Below are 23,489 nucleotides of genomic sequence, written 5' to 3'. Positions count from 1 at the left end.
AGAGAGAGAGAGAGAGAGAGAGAGAGAGAGAGAGAGAGGAAATTTTAAATTTCATGTGCAACTGTTCCTGAATTCCTTGTATCTCCAATGATACTTCAGATGATCTGACTCTATCAGCTGGTACTCAACTCCACGACGGATGTTATAATCCTTAACACTTAACACAGCTTTCTCCTTAGTCTGGAAAGATTGGCCAATCTGAAATTCCCCAGAAAGATTCCCCTCGTGTAATTCTTGACCTCCGAAGGTGGGATCTATGTCCGGTTGCTGGCCGACGGCTTCCAAGTTCAGCATTGAAAAATGTGACGGGTATTGCTGTGACCCAGAACTTGATGGCCCCTAACGTGTTGGTGGGCTCCTAGGAGTATCCTCGTCACTGTCCCCCAAGATGTGAGATGGCTAATCGTCCGAATCATCCTCTTGCATCGCATTTTCAACCCGATCTGGTTCACCGTCACCTAAACGACCAGAAATCAAACCGGGTGACCTAGCTATCCCAGCTGAAACAAATGGAGGTTAGCCAACAGATAACCAAGTGCAACGACAGACATCGAGGTAGAAGTATCCCCCCACCGTCGTTGTCTGAGGATTCGACGCTGATGCCTTGGAACTGTTGACACCATCTTCTAACTTGGCATATAGCTCGTGTATTCTCACTTCTGAAAAACTGCGCCGACAGTGAAACAAAACCTGCATGTCTTCGTCTGACCCTATCACAAATGTTTCATACTGCACATTAGTTGACACAACCGCAATCGGAATCTTGTAGAACACCTTCTTCACCCACTTGGCCCCACACAACCCTGCCTTTTGCAATATACTTGTCTTTAGCTCTGACAAAGTAGATGTTGACTGGATAAAAACACTCACAAGTTCTTTATCAGTGAACTTAACACCATGTCTTTTGCTTTTTTTAATTTTTCCACAACAATATACTAACACCAAAAAACTCTCCTCACTATCCATTTGTGAGTTTGTGAAAATGACCCTCTACCATCACACCACTCCCTCTTGGTTGGTATTTATAGGTATTTTTTGTGCATGCATAAACAGCTACACTCTTATCACGGTTTATGCACATTTGCCAAAACCTGAAGAAACTGCTGGACTCCTGTTGCGGTTTTTGGCCATTTCGAATTTTAACGTAAACCTTTAGAGGAGTGTAGCGATTTACGTGCATTTAGAATTCGTGGGACCTCTCTTGCGGTTTCTATAGATTTGTAAAAAGTACATTTGTGTCTGCAATCTCCAAAAATTATAATCTGGTAAATTTGACTGCCAATTAATTTATTTTGGTTATTTGCCTATAAAATATACTTGTAAAATTGCAGCATATATATATCGGAACCACTCCGATAAAGACGTCTAAAACATCATTTTTTAATAATTAAAATTTAACATATATAATCGATTAAATCATGTTATTTTTGTCAAAATTAGGCCAGACAAATTAATTTGACCGAAAAATAGTGAATCAAATTTTGAATCGGTTTAAATTAATATTATTTTTTATAAAAAATGACTACAATACCTTTATTATAGAAAATGACTAAAATACTCTTATCTGCGTAATAAGGTTAAGATTTAGGCTTGGTTTGATAAAACTTTTTGAAGAGGTGCTTGTGCTTTTAAAAAGCACAAGCACCTCATTTTGCGTTTGGTAAATTAAAAAGTCCAAGTGCTTGTACTTGTGACTTTTAAAAGTTAGAGATGCTTTTGAAAGCACCTAAGAGGGAGTTTTTCGAAGTTGGCTTGTACTTATCAAAATTAAAAAAAAATCTAATATTACCATATATAATAATAAATATTCAAAATTACCCTTATTAATTATTAAAAGCTGTTTTACCAAACACAATTGTAGTGCTTGTGCTTATTAAAAGCCATTTTTAATTTAATTTTACCAAACGCAAGTGCTGCAGCTTTTCAAAAGTTATCTTTTAAAAGATAGCTTTCATAAGCTACTTTCGAAAAGTAAAAGTTTTACCAAATCAAGTCTTAGAGTTTTCAATATATATATATAGAGAGTATTTTAGTTATTTTTTATAATATAGATATTGTAGTCATTTTTTATAAAAAATATTAATTTAGACTGGTTTAAAATTTAATTTATTAATTTTTTGGTTAAACTGATTTATCTGGTCTAATTTTAATAAAAATAACACAATTTAATTGATTATATATGTTAAATTTTAGAGTAATTCTCCACATACAAGTGGTTTTCCATACAAGTCATACAAGTCATTTATAAACACGCCGTTTCACATTTTTTTTGTGCCTCTTTTTCTTCTTTTTCTTTCTCCGTTCTTCTTCTTCTTCTTTCTCTGTGTCTCTTTTTCTTCTCTTCCTCCCTCTTTTTTTTATTGAAATTTCTTCTCCTCTTTTCGTTTTCTCTTTCTCCTTCATCAAAATCACTAGAAAAAATGAAGAAACATTATTCAAGGTACGTTTCTTGCCTTCTCTTTCTCCTCCTTCTTCTTCTTGCTACACGTTCTTCTTCCTTCCTGTTCTTCTTCTTCATTTACGTGCTTTTCTCTTTGTTTTCTTTCTTCGTTATTCTCGGTTTCCATTATTTTTTTACATCAAGCTCTAAAATCATTTTTGAAGAAGAAGAAGCAGGAGCAGAAGATGAGGAGGAAAAAGAGAAAGAGTTCTGAATTATGCATAAGGTGTACTTCAACGAATTTTGGGTGTATTTCTTAAATTCTTTGGGTGTATTTTTGTAATCCTTTGGGTGTATTTCTATAATTCTTTGGGTGTATTGATTTCAAGAAGAAATATACTGTCTCTCCCTATATTGGGTGTATTTCTGTAATCCTTTGAGTGTATTTCTGTAATCCTTTGGGTGTATTTCTGTAATCGTTTGGTTTATTTCTGTAACTGTTTGGGTGTATTTCTGTAATCCTTTGGATGTATTTCTATAATCGTTTGGGTGTATTTTTGTAATCGTTCGGGTGTATTTCTGAAGTTCCATCATCTTCAAAACAATTTCAAAGCTTGATTTCAGAAACCATGAAAATCGAAAAAAACAGAAGGAGATCGAAGGCAAAGAGATAACGATTTTCCATACAAATCATACAAGTCATTTATATTCACGCTTCTTCTTCTGTAACGCGCGTGTTAGGCCCAACTTCTTCTTCTTCTTCTTCTGCTTCTTCTTCTTCTGTAACGCGCATGTTAGGCCCAACTTGTAAGACTTGTAAACAAAAATGACTTGTGTGTAGCACTCCTCTAAATTTTAATTTTTAGAAACATCTTTAAAAAAAAAAGATATTTTTGACATCTTTATCTAAGTGACTTTCTATATATATAAATACAAGAATGTTGAACAGTAATAATTTTTGTCACACACATAAATGACAACAGAATATCAGAATCTTTTTTTAACTATTTTTCACTAACTAATTTACTATTTAGTTACATCATTATCTTTGACAAAAGAAAAAAAGGAATTGAACTTATCAGCTTAGTTTGAGATGAAACTTAAAGGCCTTAGAAACTTAAGTACTTATATAGAATCAATTAATTAAAGCTTCTCATACCACATCCTCGTGTGCAAAGATCTCATCATTGGCAACATTATTTTTTGATGGTGGTGGTAGTAGTAAATTAATAATACAATTATACAAAGATTTTATAAAGTTAGACAATACTTAAAACCTAGGCTGCCAATCAAGAAGACCAGATGCATCATATAACTTGCTGTTTTGTCAAAGCGATAAATCAAAAAGTAAACGCGTAATAGTTAGGTTATTTGCATGAAATCGAGGCTCTGATGACTGCAAATTAGAGTAAATGAAAAAAGATATAATAATGAAATTAAAATCGAGTTACACATTGTGTCTCGCGCAAATCCTTCAGTTTTCTAATTCCAAAGTTTAACACTTTAAATCCACCGACGCGTTACGTACTTACGTTGTTGCATTTGGTTTCAAGTTTTTTTTCCCTTTTTTTCCCCTTCTAATTCTTCTATTATGGTCAACACCATACGTTATACGTAACCTCATTCATCATGCTACAGTTAGTTTATTTGTGAATCAACTTTCATTACGATTTATGAACGCAAATGCATGCCGTCTCAAGCTTCAAGCTAAAGTGGATTATACACCTATCTCTTAAAGTAATGTGAATTAACATTCAAGTTATAGCCGCAATGGAAGTTTTTGTTGAAATATTTATAGATAAATTTAATTTTGATGTATTGATCATTTAAAAAAGTTTATAGTTATACGATTATTATTGAATTAGATTTATGTATTTAAATTATTTTTAAAGTAATTAATTAGTATATATACCCGTATATGAAACAATATACCAAAATATATAAAATAATTTTTTTTTAAATTTCTAAATAAAAATATGCATAGTAATTTTTGTTATAAAAATTTTATAAAGTTAATTAAACTTAAAGTTACTAATTTTAATATTAAAAATAATGAAATCAATAAGTAATAATTTTATATGTTTTCAAAATAATAATTACTCATTGATAGTAATATATAGTTTGTGATTAAATTGAAATATTTATATTAGAATTTTATTTTTTGAAAGTTTTTTTTTTAAATAACATTAGTGGTTGAATTTTTAGACATTTTCTCATAATTTATGAGTAAAATTTTTAAATTCTCTTATTCCTTTGTTAAAATTAATTTGAGTAAGTACAATCTAATATAAAATAAACTTTTTTTTTGTGACTGCATGAAGTAAAATTTGTCTTTGAATTATTTTTTTTATTATCATAACAATATATATATTATGATGAATTATTTTTGATAAAATCTATCTAGAGAAATGTTTTATATTCTGATATTAAATTTATTTTTGGAACTAAAATAATATGACTAATGTTATTATTTATAAAATTTATCTACATATTTTAATATTAAAATAATTACATTTATACTTAAAAATAGTTTCATGTTTTCTTGTTATTTTAAACATCTATTAAAATTGTTAAAGATAAGATGATCATTTATTGATGATAGCTTTTATGCTTGAGTTAAATCCACCTAAATAATGTATAGAAGATAATTATTAACCAATAACCATTTTTGTCTTATGGTTCTTGATGAGTTTATATTATGGTTCTAATAAGGGTGTTCATAGTTCGGCCCGGTTTGAAGACTTGGTTCGGCCTCGAACCTTTTAGGGATTAATTTGGTGTGATTTCATCGGATCTAGGGTCGGGTAAGAGTTTCAAAAATAGACCCAGTCATTATTTCGGGGCGGGTCCGGGCCATAGTTCGAGTCACCCAAACTCAGTCGGGTCATCGTACACAATTAATATTTTCTGTTATTCGTGATGGATGATAACTACTCTTATGTAAAATTTAAGTATTGTAAACCTTAATATTTTGTGTTATTAGTCATTATAAGACATAAGTTAATGTTTTATGTTTAGACAATATTAATATTGATTGTGGTTATGTTTTAATTTTAGAGAAGGGATGGTTCTTGTTATATTTTTCTAAGTGAATTTTACTATGTGAATTGTGAAATTATGGTTGAATATTAGATGATTTTTACATGCTAAAGACAAGGTTTTCACTCCATTTTTATCCGGTTTTCACCCAGTCCGAATGTGCATAGGTTTTATTGGGTTTAGAATCGGGTTATGATTTAAAAATTAGACCCGGTCTATATTTCGGGTCGGATCTATATTTGGCCAAATCCGGTGTGGTCCGAGCCATGTACACCCTAGGTTCTAATATGATATATAGGTTATGAGAAATCTGAATTTGATATCATGGACGAAGCTACCTATTATGGATCTTCTAGTTTAAGCAACAAAGTCTCTATTTTATTTATTTTTGGTACTTTGGTACATCCCGTTGCAAATCTGCAATCTTCTACTCACAGGTAAGGAAATTTCTTTACTTTAAAAGAAGCCAAAATTTAATAAATATTTTTTAAAAAATTAATCTTATATATGAGTAATTGATTATATGATATTGCTGAAAGGAGAGAAGTTCTCCAGTATAAAAGAGGTTGAGCAAGAAAATTACAAGGAAAGTATTTTTTCGCATTACACATACAGACATTATTCCTATAATTCTTAATAGAAACACAGAGAATTTAAACCTTTATATAAACCAAAACATACAGTAGAGGTATCTAAAAGGGATATTCTGGTTTCGGCTCTCTCTTGACAAATTAAATTATGTGTAATTTTTTAAAATAATATACTAAATACGTAATATCACATGGCAAGGACTTTGATTGTGATATAACAACAATTGGAAATATATAATAATTCCCTTAAGAGTTTAGTTAGTTAATCAATCTTTTTTAGATAACCAAAAAAAAAAAAAATATATAAATATTCTTTTGCTAACGAGAGAGAGAAAGATGAAAAAAAAAAAAAAACATTAACAAATTAGTTCAATGGAAGTAAAAAAAAAAAAGTGAAATTTTCATTGTAATATTGTGATTCGTGCTTACATGCATGTAAGCATATGATAATTTTTCTTTTTATTAAACTGATGTAAATTATATATTCATATTGAATGCTGTATTATGCAAATGGAAAATAAAAATTGCAAAAATAATGTAAAAAAATTTAACATGTATAGCAATTATGAATTCAATCATGATTCATGAGTACAAAATTTGGTGGTGTCATGCGTACGTTATAAAATAATAATAATTATAAAATAATAATAATAAAAGGAAGAAGCGAGAGAAGTAATGGCCAAAATCCGAAAGAGCTTAGGAAGCCACCGACGAACGAAAGGGAAACATCAGTCCTTCGCGCCCACAGAAAATTTTATTCAATGTTTAGTTAATACTTAATAATAAAATTACGAAAGAATAAGTCACAAAAAAAAACTACCAAAGAATAAGAAAAAAAATAAAAAAATTTTATTTTGTGTTATTATTGTTGTATTATAAAAAAATAATGTTATTTATTTATATTAATTATTAAATTAATTTTAAATTTTAAAATAAACTAAACTAATCAAAATATTTAGATGATTCGGTTAAAAAAATAAATATAATAAATTGATTTTAAAAAAAAAGATAAAATAATAAATAAAATAAAATAAAAATTTAATACTTAATAATAACAATTTATTTTTGATCATAGTGATTTAACATCTAAGGATAATATTAATGGCGGAGTTTAGTTCAGACAAGGGGGGCCATGGCCCTCCAAACTTTTTATAAAAAACTTAGTAGTACTTTTTTAAAAGATAAAAAATAGTTCAATTGACTTAAATACTTTATTATGACTTAAAGTATCTAATAAGTTCAATTGTTCAATAAACAATACTCTTTCTATCTTTAAGTTCAAATATAAAAAATTAGATATTTATTTATTTATTTAATTTAATATTATTTTATATTTTACTATTTATTTAATTTAATTTTTTATATGATAAACAATAATAGAATATTCAATAAGTATTAATATTATTGTATTTGTATAAATTGATAAAAAAAATTCAATAAATATTATAAATTTTAATATTTGTCCTTCTAACTTCTTCTTTACATATTTTATAGGATATATATTCAAATTTTTATATAAAATAATAATGAAAAATCAAAAAATTGATATATTTTTTAAGAGGAAGGTTAATATTTAAGAAGGAAAACATATAACTTTTACAATATCAACACATGTAGTGTAGATAGTTGTTCTACTTTAATGAATCACGAAGAAAGTGAGATATAACCTTCAAAAGTTCAAAAAGTTACCTATGATGACTTTACCCTTAACTTTTTGGAACGAGATTTTGAAAAACGGCTTTAAATTTAGCAATATCACCCAAACCAGAGAGATGAGATTAGACGAGCATATCTTAAATGAGGTCCATATCAAAAACAATTTGACAATTATTTTCTATCTGGCCCCCCAAAATTTTTTTTCAAGTTCCACCACTAGATAATACTCAATTTGGTCTTGTATATGAGTTTTAATTTAATCTTTAAAATTATAATTATTATTATTATAAAATTTTAATTTTTGGCATACAAATATTAATAGAGCACTGATATACAATTAAATATCACACTAAAATTTTTAAAATGATGTAGTTTTAATTTTAGCGCTCAAATAGTTCAAAAAACGATATCGTGTCACTTTTTGAAAAGAAACATTTTTATAAGCACCGCTTGTAATATTATTTTTGACTATTTAAGTGTCAAAATTAAAAGTTATATAATCCAGTTTGGCATCCGACTGTCTATATAAGCGTTCTGTTAACATTTGTCCCTAAAAAAATATTTCAGGAACTAATATAAATCATATTTATAAAATTTAAGGACTAAAGATAATTAAAATTTTAGAGACTAAATTAAGACTTGCGTAAAAATTTAGAAACTAACTTAAATATAATCTCAAGTATTTGTTTAAATAATCTTTTAAATAATAAATTAAAAAGTCGTTATTTTGTAATTGTCATCATAAATAATTGATTGTATAAATTATTTTTTATTAACAACGTATAAAAGTTAAAATTTTAAAATTAAAGTAAATTAAATGTTAAAATATTTTTAAAAAATTTAAAAATTTAAAATAATAAAATAATTTTAATTTTAATATATTAAAAATGTAAAAAATTATAAGATCATTCAATCAAAATTTATATTTATATAAATTTTTAATTAATAAATTTTAAAATTAATTATTTTATTAATATAATGAAAATTAAATATGCTTTACCTTTAAAAGAAAAGTAATTTTAGGATATCCCTTCAGTTGATTACGTGGAAAATCATATTATTAAGATAAGATAATATATAAAAAGTAAAATGAAAGAAAGAAAAAAGAAGGGAAGAAGAGCGCTAGTTAAGAAAAAATGATTGGGTGTGGGTGGTTGGTATATATAAAGAAGATTAGGAAGATGAATGGCATAACTGGCATTACAGCTCACTCAGTAACTTCTTTTTCTTCTTCTTCTCCTCCTTCTCCTTCTAGACTCGGACTCGCCCGCGTTGACCCGGTCCGGGTTGACGCTCTTTCTTTCCCTGCTTAACTGTTTCTCTTTCCCTCTCTCCGGTTTTTATCTCTTTCCATCGTTCAACCTTATCGCCATCTTCAATTTCTTCCTCCGAGGTAACTCGTCCATGATCCAATCATGGTTTTTGTCTGTGCTTGAATTTTCATGTGGCTATGGCAATGTGTTTCTGATTTCGTGTAATTCCTGCTCGATTTGTTATTCCTTTGTCTCTAGCTCTTATTATCTTTTCGTAATTCTGAATTTCCGATCGAGTAATCACAATGTTGTTAGCTCTGGGGATAATTTTTTTTTTTCTTTCTGTTGTTTCATTTGTGATCTGAGTTTTTCTGCTTAAATTTTACTTCTTTTCTGTGTGCAAGTGAGATCTGTGCCTTTTATTTATCTCTTTTTTTGGTACTTAGTCCTTTCTCTTTTTCTCCGTCGGATTGGTCATCTATTCACTGATTTTGAGTTTTTCAGCCAATAATTCAATGTAAAATAAGTAAATAGACTAATGTGGACTAACGAGATTTGTTTTTTTCATTTGCAATAGGTAGGTTCAGCTGGAAAAATTACTCAACTAGAAAATATGTTATTCTTTTGTTTGATTTATTGAAGCAAACAATATAAGTCAGAGCTCTTTTCCTCTGTTCTGATATAAGACTCAATACTATTTGTTCTATGAATGCATATCAGCTCACTGCATGAAATTCTTGTTTACAGAGAGAGTTTGTTGTTCTTGCTCTGATCCATTGATTGCATACCAGATCAGTATCGTGGTTGTTAAGAATTTGAAGGTGGCTTGAAAATGTGGATGGTTAAGAAAAATAAAGCCGATGCAGCATGTAGTTGATGGATCTGAGCAAGAGCAAGAGCAATCTTGTTCTCATAGTACAGAAGAATTTTTACACACTTCAGCCTTTCATTTTTCACATATTTCATCTTTTTCCTATAAATTTTACTTTTTTGGTGGTTTCACATATTTTTGTCCAAGTAAGTACTGGAAAAAAGGAGATTGTTGAACCAAAGCAAGGTGCTTTACTTTGAAGGGTTCCTAAGCATAATGCTTAATAAAAGCTACATATGCAAAATTACTCCATTTATGAAAGAAACAGCTGCATACTTTAAACCTTGTAGTCATTCTTGTTAAACTCTAGTGCTTGCATATAGCTGTTTTTTGTCTTTTCCTTTCATATGGAGTAAACTATTTTTGCGTATTTTCACTTGCCTTTCTAGCTTATGGTTCATATGTTGGCATGTACTGAATTTGAATCCATGTCTCACTCAATAGAACACACCATGGCTCACTTTCAATTGATTTGCCAGATGTTAACTTACATGTGTTCAGTGCAACTTCGTTCTTTCTTTCTTGGATGTCAATATTTATAGGAGAGGGTGGGATCTGTTTGCTCACATTTGAAATTGTTGTTAAGTTTTCTCGATCTGTTTCTAAATTTATAAGCTTACAGGAAAAAGCAAAGGGCATATTACAATGAAGGCACTGATTCTGGTTGGAGGGTTTGGAACACGGTTGAGGCCATTGACACTGAGTTTCCCTAAGCCTCTTGTTGATTTTGCTAATAAGCCCATGATTCTGCATCAGGTAAAGGTTTTGCTGGCCTTTTTTTGCTCTTCAAGTTTCACATGTGTTATGTATAGACTTTGTTGTTGAATGTCCTTTTTTCTCTTTGCAATATCTGAGTCCATTTATCCTACGTACCGAGACTCTATCAACATTTTTTAAAATTAAACATTCTCTTATTTGTATTTTCTAGATATGTGATAAGTAACCTTTTTATGTATGTGTGTATGTATTTAGTTGCATATCTCATGCATTTCACTTAATATGGCTTAATAGACTATATTCCTGATTTACCTTTTTACTTGACATGCTTTTCAGATTGAGGCTCTTAAGGCCATTGGAGTTTCTGAAGTAGTTCTTGCTATCAATTACCAGCCAGAGGTTCCTTTCCTTACAACATTTTGTCAATGTTGAAAGTGATTTATATGGCTAAAGTTTCTCTATTTTAACTTTGGTAATATTTCGTATTGCAGGTTATGTTGAATTTTTTGAAGGATTTTGAAGAAAAGCTTGGCATCAAGATCACATGTTCTCAAGAAACTGAACCGCTTGGAACTGCAGGCCCCCTTGCTCTTGCTAGGGATAAGCTGATAGATGAATCTGGCGAGCCATTTTTCGTTCTCAACAGTGATGTTATCAGTGAGTACCCACTTAAAGAGATGATTGAATTCCACAAATCCCATGGAGGAGAGGCTTCTATAATGGTGACAAAGGTACCAATATTTATCCTCCCCCAAAAAAAATATGAATGTAAAAGCTAAATTCCATTGCAAGAATATGAGACTATACATTCCAGTTGTGGCATGTAATATTATTTTCCATGTGCTTGTGTAGGTTGATGAGCCATCAAAATACGGTGTGGTTGTGATGGAGGAGAAAACGGGGAAGGTTGAGAAATTTGTGGAGAAGCCAAAGCTCTTTGTTGGTAACAAAATTAATGCTGGAATCTACCTGTTGAACCCCTCTGTCTTGGACCGAATTGAACTGAGGCCCACTTCTATTGAGAAAGAGGTGTTTCCAAAGATTGCAGCAGAGGAAAAGTTATATGCAATGGTTCTGCCTGGGTTCTGGATGGATATTGGACAACCAAAGGACTACATTACCGGTCTGAGACTCTACTTGGATTCATTGAGAAAGAAGTCTTCTCCTAAGTTGGCTAGTGGCGCACACATTGTTGGGAATGTCATTGTGGATGAGACCGCCAAAATTGGCGAGGGATGCCTCATTGGACCTGATGTCGCCATTGGTCCTGGCTGCATTGTTGAGTCAGGTGTGCGACTCTCACGCTGCACGGTAATGCGAGGAGTCCGGATCAAGAAGCATGCTTGTGTATCCAGTAGTATTATTGGATGGCATTCCACAGTTGGGCAATGGGCACGAGTGGAGAATATGACTATCCTTGGAGAAGATGTCCATGTTTGCGATGAAATTTATACCAATGGTGGCGTGATTTTGCCTCACAAAGAGATCAAGTCAAGTATTCTGAAGCCAGAGATAGTCATGTGAGGTTAATGTTCAAACTGGTAGCAATGTGATGAGGAGGCAGTAAGTTATTGAGTTGAAATTCTGTTGGTTTGTTTCATCTGTTTTCCTTTCATGCCTTCATTCCTTTTGTTTTCTCTTGTCCTGCATAGTGTACAAGTCAGTTCTTTGTTTAGAACGAATGATGCCATTGCGATGTTGAAAGGCCACAATCTTTGTAAATGGCAAGTTTGGTCTTTTGTGTAAAAGTTGTCTAATTTTAAGTGTAAGTATAGAAATAAATTATTAATTAGTTGTTTATTTCCATCTGTTGGTAGCAAGGATCAAGAAGCCAAGGAAGAGTTCAATCATCTTTATAGGGAAAGCTAAGGGTTTTTATGATTTGCATTTATGTTTTTATTTTTAATTTTTATTTTTATTTTTTTTTGCTTTTAGAATTTTGTAAAATGAGAAAAAATAAGACAACAGTATAGACAATGAATTTTGTTTTTTGTTTTATTTTCATTTTTTCTTTTACAAAATCGTACAAATGGGAAATATTTAGAATTAAAAGAGAAATTAAACATGGTAACCAAACTCGGGCAAAGTGGTTGAGAGCATATACTTTGCAGATTGCAGCGATGAATGCTAATAATTAGAATATCAATATATCATGCTGTTGGTGAACCATCGTCATCGAATACAGGTAAACTTCTATACTATGGGGCCTAAGGATTGTGGATGTTATGCAGTTCCTGGATCTTGTATCATGACCATGTGAAGGAGGGGTCATACAAATGAAGTTGCTTAACAAACCATTTTCATCACTACTTTGTAAGCATGATTTTTACACTTCTTTTTGTGTAATTTTAAGTTGACTTATCTGGACACAGGTCTCAAGTTTTATCCAGTAAATTGCCAAGAATATGGTCAGGTATCAATTTTGATTTTTCACAGAGGAAAAGTGTAAAGCTATTTTATCTTGAAATCTAAATTCTAAGAATATGTGAGTCGTACATTTGTGCATACAATGCACGTGCATCACCCAGAAATTTATCTGATTGCTTCTCAAATAGTTGTATATCACATGAGAAGTTGAGAAGAACAGAAAACTTTTGGTTACATGGCTTTTCCTTTTTGTTTGTCTTATTGTGTATATAATAAGTGCCCCAACCAGATGACAAGACAAGAGGTGGGGGCAGGATTTAATTGGTGCTGCAACTGTTGGAGTTGGAGACATAAAGCAGCAAATTAGAAAACCAGTGAATTTGGTTAACTAATATGAGGCACCTAAAAAATTTTAGAGGCAGATAGATGATTTTCGGCCGTTGATAGAGTTTTCATTTTCTTATGATGCAACCTTAATAAAATCGACGGTTAAAATTCATGGTGAATCCATTATCCAGTATCCACAACCTCCACATTTGTAGGGGCATTTAAGACAAGCATTCAATAATGGAGTTAAATGTGTCGCTTCATCACTTTATTTAATCCAAATCTGCCAAAGATTTTATGACAGCTATGTACGAAAGCTTCCTACAAGTATTTCAATTTTTTAAATAATTATTTAAAACAATACATATTAGATTATTAGTTATTCTATGGTAATTGACAAAACAATGAAATTTGAATAATCTCATACTATCAAAATATTAGGTAGTCTAAAGTTATTTTGCTTTTTGTAACCGACAACAGCAACAACAGCTGTTAAAAGAAACTGCTTTAGAATATTTAACTATCTGTCCAAACATGTGGAAATGAACCAGAAACTGAGTTCTGCAACGAAGTCTTGCCTCTTGAATGTAGATAGATCTAGGTGGACATAATTGTCATGGCCCCTAGATGCAATCCAATTTTAATTTCTGTGGTTAATCTGAATCATCATAACGCTACTTCACAGCCTAAGATAAAAAATTTCCAATTACATCACTTAGAACTAAAATACAGCGATACTTGTGCTTTCAAGGAGTTTCTTTGTTTGGCATTGCTAATATCAAGAAATGATTACTAACGTAGCAATCTATATGATTGTCCCAGAAGACACAAACTCCAATATATCAAAAGAAAATTAATCAAAACAAAATCCTAATCATGTGGTCTTGTCATCTCATGCAATCAACTGAATTTTTTTCACCTTTTCCAGGACCTACTGATTTGTCTGATTCTCATCCATCTTCACACTGCTAGATTCATTCACCTCCATGTTCATATCTGCTGGATTAAGGCCAGTAGTGTAGATCAAAACCTCCCAACACTGGAGAAATTGCTTCTTGTTAATTTTCAGACTTTTCCTGAAATTCTCAATAGCACTTGTAGGGTGGCATGAGCTGAGAAGAATGCATTTCCTTCAATAGCTAAATCTGCTTGTTGATTGGAATCACAAAAGAATTCAAGTTGGAATCCAGAATAAATTCAAGTAAATTGAATACAAGGAATTCCATGCTTGGAAAGAAAAAGGTTGGAATTCATCCTTAGCTTTTATCAACGATGTATCAAGTTTTAAGTTCAGATTTCCATACATTTGTGGGGCTATATATAGCAAAGCATCGAACTCAATAAGCTAAGCTAACCAGCAGCATCATGACACAGTTATCGAAATTATGTACATATTTTAAAATCATAACAACATACAAAAGTGTCAAACTTTTTGTTTAATGTTGTTATCATATGATTGCTTAATATATTTACGTAAAATATTCGAGTTTATAAGAGACATAAAAGAGTAATAAGAGTAATAATATTATTCACTCCATTAGCTAAAACAATTTTTACTTTTGGCTATTAATAATGAATTAACAGTGAGATTTAAATAGTTTATATATATAGGGGAGTTTTATGGTGGTATTAGTTTTGGTGATCAAGGGTGGCATGAATTTGACTTATAAGTAAAATACTAACACATGACAAGAAAATTAAATCCAACACCAAAATGATTCTCTCTCTTATAAATATAAATTTTTATGATTACTTTTATCAAAATAATTTTTTAATTATATTTATATTTATATTTATATTTATAATTATTATTTTATTTTTATTTTTATTTAAAAAAATTCTTATAATTATTTTTATGATTATTTTTACTAAAATAAGATTTTTATAATTATAATTATTTTTATTTTTTAATTTTTTATTATTATTATTTTTAATAATTTCCAAAAATTACACCAAAATTATTTTTTCAAATATTTTCATTATTATTTTTATTTTAAAAAATAATTTTTTATAATTATTTTTATTATTATTTTTACCAAAATGATTTTTTTACAATGATTTTTTGTTTTTGTAATTTTGAGAAACTAACACCAAAATGATATTCTCTTTCTTGGTGTTAGTTTAAAAATAATTATAAGAAATTATAAGGCTTTTTTATATAAATAAATAAAAAAAAAATATTAATTACCAAAATACGCACCAGGCAAAACTCTTTCAAGAATACGCATGGCTAATTCATGGATGGTGCACACGAAGTGGAGTTTCACTCCATTACAGGTCCGACGTCCACGAAATGAAGTAGATAGCAAGCAGCAGGAATCATGCAGGTCCCCACGTCGCACCTGACAAGCACGAAATGGACCAAGTCAGGCCCCGCGCACACGAGTTGGTCCAACCCAGGGGCAGCGGCAACGAATTGGCCCATCTCGCCGGTGGCGTCTGCGAATTGGCCACCTCGTGAGAGAGGGGTTAACGTGGAGGAGAACCTCAATCGGTTGGATGAATTTTATATTGTGGCACATTTGCTCCATAAGGTGAGTTTAAGGGTGTGTTTGGCAAACACGTTGAAGATGATAAACGTGCGGGAACGCTGTTCTTTGATGTTTGGCAACTTTTTTTCTTTGAATACAGACGTGATTTTGTATACCAAAAGCCCGTTCACTTGAAGGAAGAAATTAATGTTTTTTCCTTATTTATTTATATAAAAAAGCCAAATTATAGGAGAGAGAGTATCATTTTGGTGTTAATTTTTTAAAATTACAAAAAAAAATTATAAAAATAATAATTTGGTAAAAATAATAATAAAAATAATTATAAAAAATTATTTTTTAAAAATAAAAAAATAATAAAAATAATTAAAAAATAAAAATAAATATAAAATAATCATTTTAGTAAAAATAATAGTCATAAAATAATTATAAGAAATTATTTTTTAAAAATAAAAATAATATTAAAATAATAATTATAAATATAATTAAAAAATTATTTTGGTGTTATTTTTTTAAAATTATTTTTTATAATTATAAAAATAATTATAAAAAATTATTTTAATAAAAATAATTATAAAAAATTATAAGAGAGAGAATTATTTTGGTCTTAGTTTTAGTTTTTTTTTTTTATCATATATTAATATTTTATTTGTAGGTCAAATATCACTTTTAGTCACTAAAATTAAAGTTACAAGAGAACTCTCCATATATATAAGCTTTTTTAATTATCATTTTAAGGAAGATAATAAATTTATGAACACATTTCATGAACTAGGAATAATTACTCTTAGATTCTTATGCTCAACCATGTATTATGTGATTAAGATTTATTTTTAAATGATACTTATTAAGTAAGAATTAAGAAGTACTGTATTTCTTATTAATTAAATAAATTTTAATTTTTTATTTATTATATAAATTAATTATTCAAATTTAGAATTCAAGATTTAACATTCAGAATTTATAATTTATATTGTATGATTTAAAGTTTAAAATTTAAGATTTAAAATTTAAAATTTATAATTTAAGAAAATATTATTTCATTTAAGAAAAAGTATAGAGAGCTAACTTTTTGTTAGTTAATATTAGCCAATTTTAATGTTTAGGTTTATAATTCAAAATTTAGTTAAATTTTTTAATCTAAAGTTTAAATTTTAAGATAAATAAAATAATTTTTAAATAATTGACTAATATCAATAGAAAAAAGAAGTTAATATCTAATACTTTTGTGCATTTTTTTTTTGGTATTTAAATAAGACTAAAAAAATCCAAAAAAAACTTACAAAAAAAAGCTAAACTACAAATAGATCAAGGTAAGATAGTCTCTCTTTCATCCTTCTCGAGAATTTTGACTAACTCTAAAAATGTGTTATCCCAAAATAAAAAATCAAATTCAATTTTCATGCTTTTCGTAGCTAAGTAATCTACACATTTATTGTCCTTCTTGTAGATATCTACAAAAAGAGTTCTCTAATTATAATTTTTTAGCTCATCAATTCTCCTAATTAGAGAACTAGAGTGTTTCTCCAACCTTTTTTTCCCATTCAATAACTTCACACTTTCAAAGTCACATTCCATCATCACTCTTCTCATCCCCATTTTTCATGTTAAAATTAGCCTCTAAACAATGTCCCAAAGTTCAACTACAAACGCTGAGCAGCACCCAAGAATCCAAGATTGTGCGTGAAGCCCACAACCTAATGTCCATCCTCGTTAGGCAGGAGACCGTCACAGCCTGCTCTTTGAGAGTTTCCCAACAATGTCGCATCAATGTTCAGCTTCGCTCGTCCTTGCGGCGGGCGCTTCTATCCTATCTCTGCGGATCTTCTCCCTCTTGTCTTTTCCGTCAAGTAAGTTTTTTTATAAACTTGGTTAATTTTTTAAATTTGCTTTATGATTTCTTTATGTGGTTGAGCTGGCCTATTATAATTATCATCATGATATTTTTTATTCTTCCAATCCCAAATTCTATAGCAAGTAATGAGGTACATATCCTTTCAATCTACCCTTCTATTTTGGCCTAGCTAATTTTGTAGGTTCAAATCCACCCAGTCTCTCCAGTTGAGTCTGAAGAACGTTTGTAGTTCTCTAAGATTTAGGATATTTACCTAAATTGTCGAAGTTTTAAGACAATTTCAGAAAATATGTATGAGATCTTCTTGCACTCTCTGACAATTTTGTATTCCCCACTCTCTCTAAAAAATCTTGCTATTCTTTAACTAGTAAGGATTCTCCTATGTATGATTATCCACATGAAGATTTTTACTCTTTGTGGTCCCTTCCAATTTCAAAGATTATTCTAGATAGTTTTGTTAGGCTTGTCCCAATTATTTAAAACTTTATAAGTTGAAGCAATTGAGAAGTCTTCATTGTGAGTGTGCTTCCAACCCCTTCTATCTTCATCTCCTTCAAGATGTGGTAGATACATAGTTGTTTGACCCTTTTTTGTGGTAGGTGGAAGTTTAGTTTATCCACATCCTAACTCCTACTATCTTTAGTCCACTCAATAACAAGGCTATTGTTGTTTACAATGTGACTCTTAGCACTATCCTTGAGCGCTCCTACTCCTTCTACCCAACAATCATTCCAAAAATTAGTTCTTTATCCATTTTCTATAAGCTTCATCGAGTTTTCTTGAAAGATAGGCCACATCTTAAGAATTTTCTTCTAGAGGCATGAATTAGAATTCTTACTTTAAGTATTATTATCTATAAAGTTTCATTACAATATTTGTACTTCAGAACTTTAACCTACAAGTTAGGATTTTCATTCATTTGCTAAAATATTTTGATGAGAAAGGCATCATTCATGGAGGATAATCTTCTAAATCACAACCCCTTTCTTGTCTTGGTTGACATAAAATCTTCCAACTGATTACGTACATCCTTTTTTTATTGGGTTCATCTCCCAAAATAAAACTTTACTTTAGCCTTTCCACTTCAACACATACTCCCTTAAGCACTCTCTCATGTTGCATTTGGTAATTAAGAATCGGGCTGATAGTAGATTGCGTTAGTGTCATTTTTCTCATCAAAGACAAACACTTACTCTTCCAATTTCAGCTTACTCTGAACTTTGCCCACAACATTCTTATACTTTTCATTTCCCTCTCTCTTGTTTGTGACAATAGCTCCAAATTATTTTTCGAATTCTTTTTGCTCTTTGAAATTGGTCAAACTCAAGATATATTTCCTAGTATTTTCGGCCATACCTTTAATGAACACTGAAGACTTTTCTTCATTTATTATTAGCCCTAAAGCTTGGCAAAAATCCTCCATGGTCTCCTTTATTCTTTACATTTGGTTCTAAGTAGCTTCTGCAAAAAAAAAAAAAAAAGGAGGTCATCTATAAGGTGGGATATCTTTGGACCTTCATTACCCACTCCCATCGGCCTCCACTCTCCATCAAGCACTTTTTCCTCTATAAGGTAAGAAAGCTTACCTATGCCTATCACAAAAAGGTAGGAAAAATGGGATTTTCTTTGGAATAAAATCTTCTATTCTATTCCTATTCTAGATCACATTGAAAGACATAGTGCTCACACAGAACATAATTATCTGAATCATCTTATCTAGTAGTCCAAACTCTTGTAATCTCAACTTGAAAAAATCCTAACTTATCTTATTATAGGCCTTTTTGAAGTCTTTCTTGATTGCCATAAATTGCTTGCTTCCTTTCATTCTCTTCATTGTGTGCATGTACTCCTTTGTAATGATGATGTTATCTTGAATCCTCCTCCTTTATATAAATCTGGATTAGTGTGCCGCGATTCTGTCATTCAAGTGTGGCTTGATCCTTTCGACAAGAACTTTTGTTATGACGTTATAGCACGCACATTGCAAATAGCTATAGGTCTTAACTAGTTGATGAACACCAGATTTTTAGTCTTCGACACCAAAGCTATGAGGGTAGTATTTGCTTGTCTAATAGTCTCTGGATTCCTCCAACACATCTCAATGAATTCTTAAACTTTTCCTTTCATGTTGTCCTATTTGTTCTTGAAGACAAGTGCAGGGAACCTATCACTTCCAGGAGCTCTCAATGACCAATGCTGAACATGGCTCTTCTAACTTTTTCTTCATTTGGTAGGGCTGAGAATTTCGTATAAATATCATAGTTAAAGTCATATAATGCATAGTATTTTAATATAAAAGAACAGTAGTTACCTCTTCTTAATAAATACTTTTGAAGTGGTCAACAATGTGGTTGCCTAATTCCTCTTCTTCCTCTATCCATTCTCCATTTGTGTTTTTGAGCTTTAAAATCCTATTTTTTCTTCTTTTGATGATAGTCATAGTGTAATAAAATCTAATATTCCTATCACCATCCACGATCCACCTTTTTCTAGACATTTATGCAGCTAGAATGCTTCCTTTTTGTCCAGAATGTCATCCAATTCTTTGTTCAAGTTTTGTTCTAGCTCATCTAGATAGGAATTTTTACTATAACTGTTGCTCCTTTAGACACCTGCAATTCTATTAAGTAATCACTTTTTAGTCATGAAGATGTTCCCAAAACTGTTTTTATTCCATTCCAAAAGGTCCCTTTGGAGGTTGTTAAGCGCACTCCGAAGGGGAAGTTGATTATTCCAAATAGCATTTAAACAATTTGGAAAACAATAAAGCTTTATAATCAAGCAAAAGACTTAACCAAATCCAACCAAGTTGTTATAATGTGTTTCACATCCATGCGCGCTATACATTATCGTATTCATCATCATCATCATCATCATCTTCTTCTTCTTCCTCCTCGTCCTCCTCCTCCTTACACCCCTGATGGTGCTGCTTCTTCTCCTCCTCCTCCTCTTTCGTCATCTTTCTCTTTTATTATTGTCGTTGTCACCACCACCACATCACCACCTCCATCTCCTCCTCTTTCTTTTTTCGTTTGAATTTCTTCGATCTCCTCCTTTCTTTTCCTCCTCCTCCTCCTCCTCCTCTTCCATTGTCATTATTATCATCATTGTTATTGTTATTGTTATTGTTATTGTCATTAACATCGTCTTCTTCTTATACGTATAACAGTTCAAATCCAGAATGCATCGAAATTCCTTTGTAACACCCTTACAACCCAAATGTCACGCTTCCGGCTGTGCCACTCCGATAGCGAGGATATTACGACAACTTTCATATACTTGATAATAAACTAGGAGTCTTTAACTCAAACAATTGTATCGCTATTTTCTTTGAAAAACCAAAAATACTTTTTCTTTGTACAAACATATATAAAATCACAACTCACAACACTTACATATAGATGTATATATATACATACAATACTTCTTATACAAGTAACTTACCAATATACATACATACATATCATTACAATCTCGACTCCTATCACTCTTTACAAAAATGCAAGAATTAAAGGCGAGGAAAAACTATAACTAAGATGTACAACCAGACGCGTAGAAGAAACTTCATAGGCTATCTCGTCTGTCCTGAAAAGAGAAGTTTGTAAGGGGTGAGAACCTAACCACACGGTTTCACCAAATAAGTTTAGAATTGTCATAAGAGGATATGAAAAAAGAAGGTTGTTTTCAACCATAGTGATCATAGCTCGTCTTATGAACCTTTTCAAAACAAAAATTCAGTTTCAAATTTTTCTTACAAGAATCTTAAAAGTTACCTAATTTGTATGAATGACCAATCTGTTCCAAGCATAGGTTCATTATGTCTATACTGAACTAGCTTGATTTTTCATACTTTGCTAAATCTCAAACACAAATCAATCACGGCCTCCGGCCCATCACAAAGTAATCATGGCCTTCGGTCCAAGCAATTCAATCAACACTCAAATCACCACAAGTCAAAGTGCATATCAACCTTTACCAACTTACCAAATTACGAGCTCTGGCCCAAAATAATCAAATCATGGCCTCCGACCCACAACAATATCAAATCTAGGCCTTGAGCCCAAAACAATATAAAATCTCGGCCTCCAACCCCACATATAAGCACTTACACACCACCACACTCCAAACCAACAAGTCACAATTACAAGCAATCAAACAAACAAGCAAACAATCACACATAGAGAGCAAGTATGATAAGTAGTGCAATTAGCAATTAACAAGATGTCAATTAGGCACGCCAAGTAATTATGCAGATGATAAACCACTATTTTATGGTTTATCTTGTGTTTAATTGAGTGGTTTCATCAAGTCTTCACCCACTTATTCATACTAATTGCATGATTTTATAATCCCTTCCTAGTTTTGTTTTATGATTAAAAACTTGCTTCCTAGAGATCTTTAATTAGTATATTTTAATTCTCCTTTATACCATTCGATGCCGTGATCTGTGTGTTAAGTGTTTCAGGCTTTATAGGACAGGAATGACTTAGAAAATGGAGAGGAAGCTTGCAAAAATGGAAGGAACACAAGAAACTAAGGAGATGACCAGCGAGCATCGACGCGCACGCATGGCTCACGCGTGCACGCAACATGGAGAAAATTGCAGCGACGCGTGCACGTGCCTGACGCGTACGCGCGGATTGGAGTCTGCACGAATGACGCGCACGCGTGAACGACGCATACACGTGACAAGGAAAAATGCCAAATAACGCGCACGCGTGACTGACACGTACGCGTGACCTGCGCGATCTGCAGAATTAACAAAAAATGATGGGGGCGATTTCGAGCCGCGTTTTGACCCAGTTTTTTGCCCAAAAACACAGAATAAAACCAAGGAACATGCAGAGACTCAACACATATACAGAGACACATTAACATATTCCCATTAGGATAGTTTTATGTTTTCTTTACATTCATAGTTTATTAGTTTTATGCTTTTGCTTTGGAGATTGAAGAGTCATTACCTCCGTTGAAGACATTATTCTAGTTTGTTTTCTTATTTACTCTTTTATTTATTCCATATTCTTAATTCTTGTTTAGAGTGGTAATTGGATTATTTTCATGGATTGTTAGTGCAAAGGATTACTTTTATTTTTAATTAATTTTGAATCCCTGTTTTTATTTAATTTATCATGTCTTCTTCTTATATTTCTATGAGCGTTATATTCATGTCAATGGAGTAGATCCCCTACTTGACATGGGGGTTAATTAAAAGGAGACACTTGAGTTGGAAGGCTTAAGTGCTGATTAAACTTGAAGTTGTTGGCTAGTTCTGTATTTACTAACGCTAGACCTTCCCAAGGGAGAGGACTAGGATTTGCGAATAAGAGTTAGCTCAATCACTTGACTTTTCTTTATTTAGTAAGGTTTAACTAAGTGAAAACAACAACCTTTTTGATACTATACTTAAGAGATCCCAACAAGGATAGAACTTCCAATTAATCATTCCCCCAGTCAAGGCTTTTTATCTAGAATATTAATAATCATTCTTAGTTTTTATTGTTTTAATTTACAATTATTTAATTGCTCATTATTCAACTCTCAAACTCTCTTGGAAACTCCTAATTAATAAATTAGCATCCTTCCTTGCAACTCGTTGGGAGACGACCTGGGACTCATACTCCCAGTATTTTTATTCTAAATTTTTGTGACACCTTTCTAAATTGGTGAGGTGGATTTTAGCTAGTTAAGGGCTATACTCACAACGTTGTTCTTACATTACAATCTCTTGATTGGCCTAACTTCCATCACGCACCAGTTTTTGGCGCCGTTGCCGGGGAGTTGTAGTTGTGTGCTAAATTATTAATTAGTGTACATATTTTTATTTTTATTTGCATATTTTATTTTTTATTTATTCACCATGAGCTATATGTTTCTTTCATGACGCGTGATGGGTTGAAATCTGATTCCAACACCTAAACTCACCGGCAAGTGTACCGGGTCGC

General features: G+C 31.2%; 1 protein-coding gene and 1 long non-coding RNA gene across 2 annotated transcripts; both read left to right on the top strand.

The window, feature by feature from the left end:
• Positions 1–8,756: 8,756 nt before the first annotated feature.
• LOC112762535 (mannose-1-phosphate guanylyltransferase 1) lies at positions 8,757–12,310 on the top strand. Its single transcript, XM_025808401.3, has 5 exons — positions 8,757–9,058; positions 10,412–10,545; positions 10,843–10,905; positions 10,998–11,237; positions 11,359–12,310. Exons 2-5 carry the CDS (start codon positions 10,435–10,437, stop codon positions 12,028–12,030), a joined length of 1,086 nt encoding a protein of 361 aa, XP_025664186.1. The 5' UTR covers positions 8,757–9,058; positions 10,412–10,434; the 3' UTR covers positions 12,031–12,310.
• A 4,790-nt stretch (positions 12,311–17,100) lies between these two features.
• Positions 17,101–21,044, top strand: LOC112764921 (uncharacterized). Its single transcript, XR_003183400.3, has 2 exons — positions 17,101–17,539; positions 20,714–21,044. It is a non-coding gene; the product is annotated as an uncharacterized lncRNA (long non-coding RNA).
• The last annotated feature ends 2,445 nt before the right edge of the window (positions 21,045–23,489 follow it).

The sequence above is a fragment of the Arachis hypogaea genome, chromosome 17 (assembly GCF_003086295.3).
Source record: "Arachis hypogaea cultivar Tifrunner chromosome 17, arahy.Tifrunner.gnm2.J5K5, whole genome shotgun sequence".
Lineage (NCBI taxonomy): Eukaryota > Viridiplantae > Streptophyta > Magnoliopsida > Fabales > Fabaceae > Arachis > Arachis hypogaea.
The sequence above is the reverse complement of the archived record's forward strand: the minus strand, read 5'-3'. Positions and strand labels throughout refer to the sequence as shown.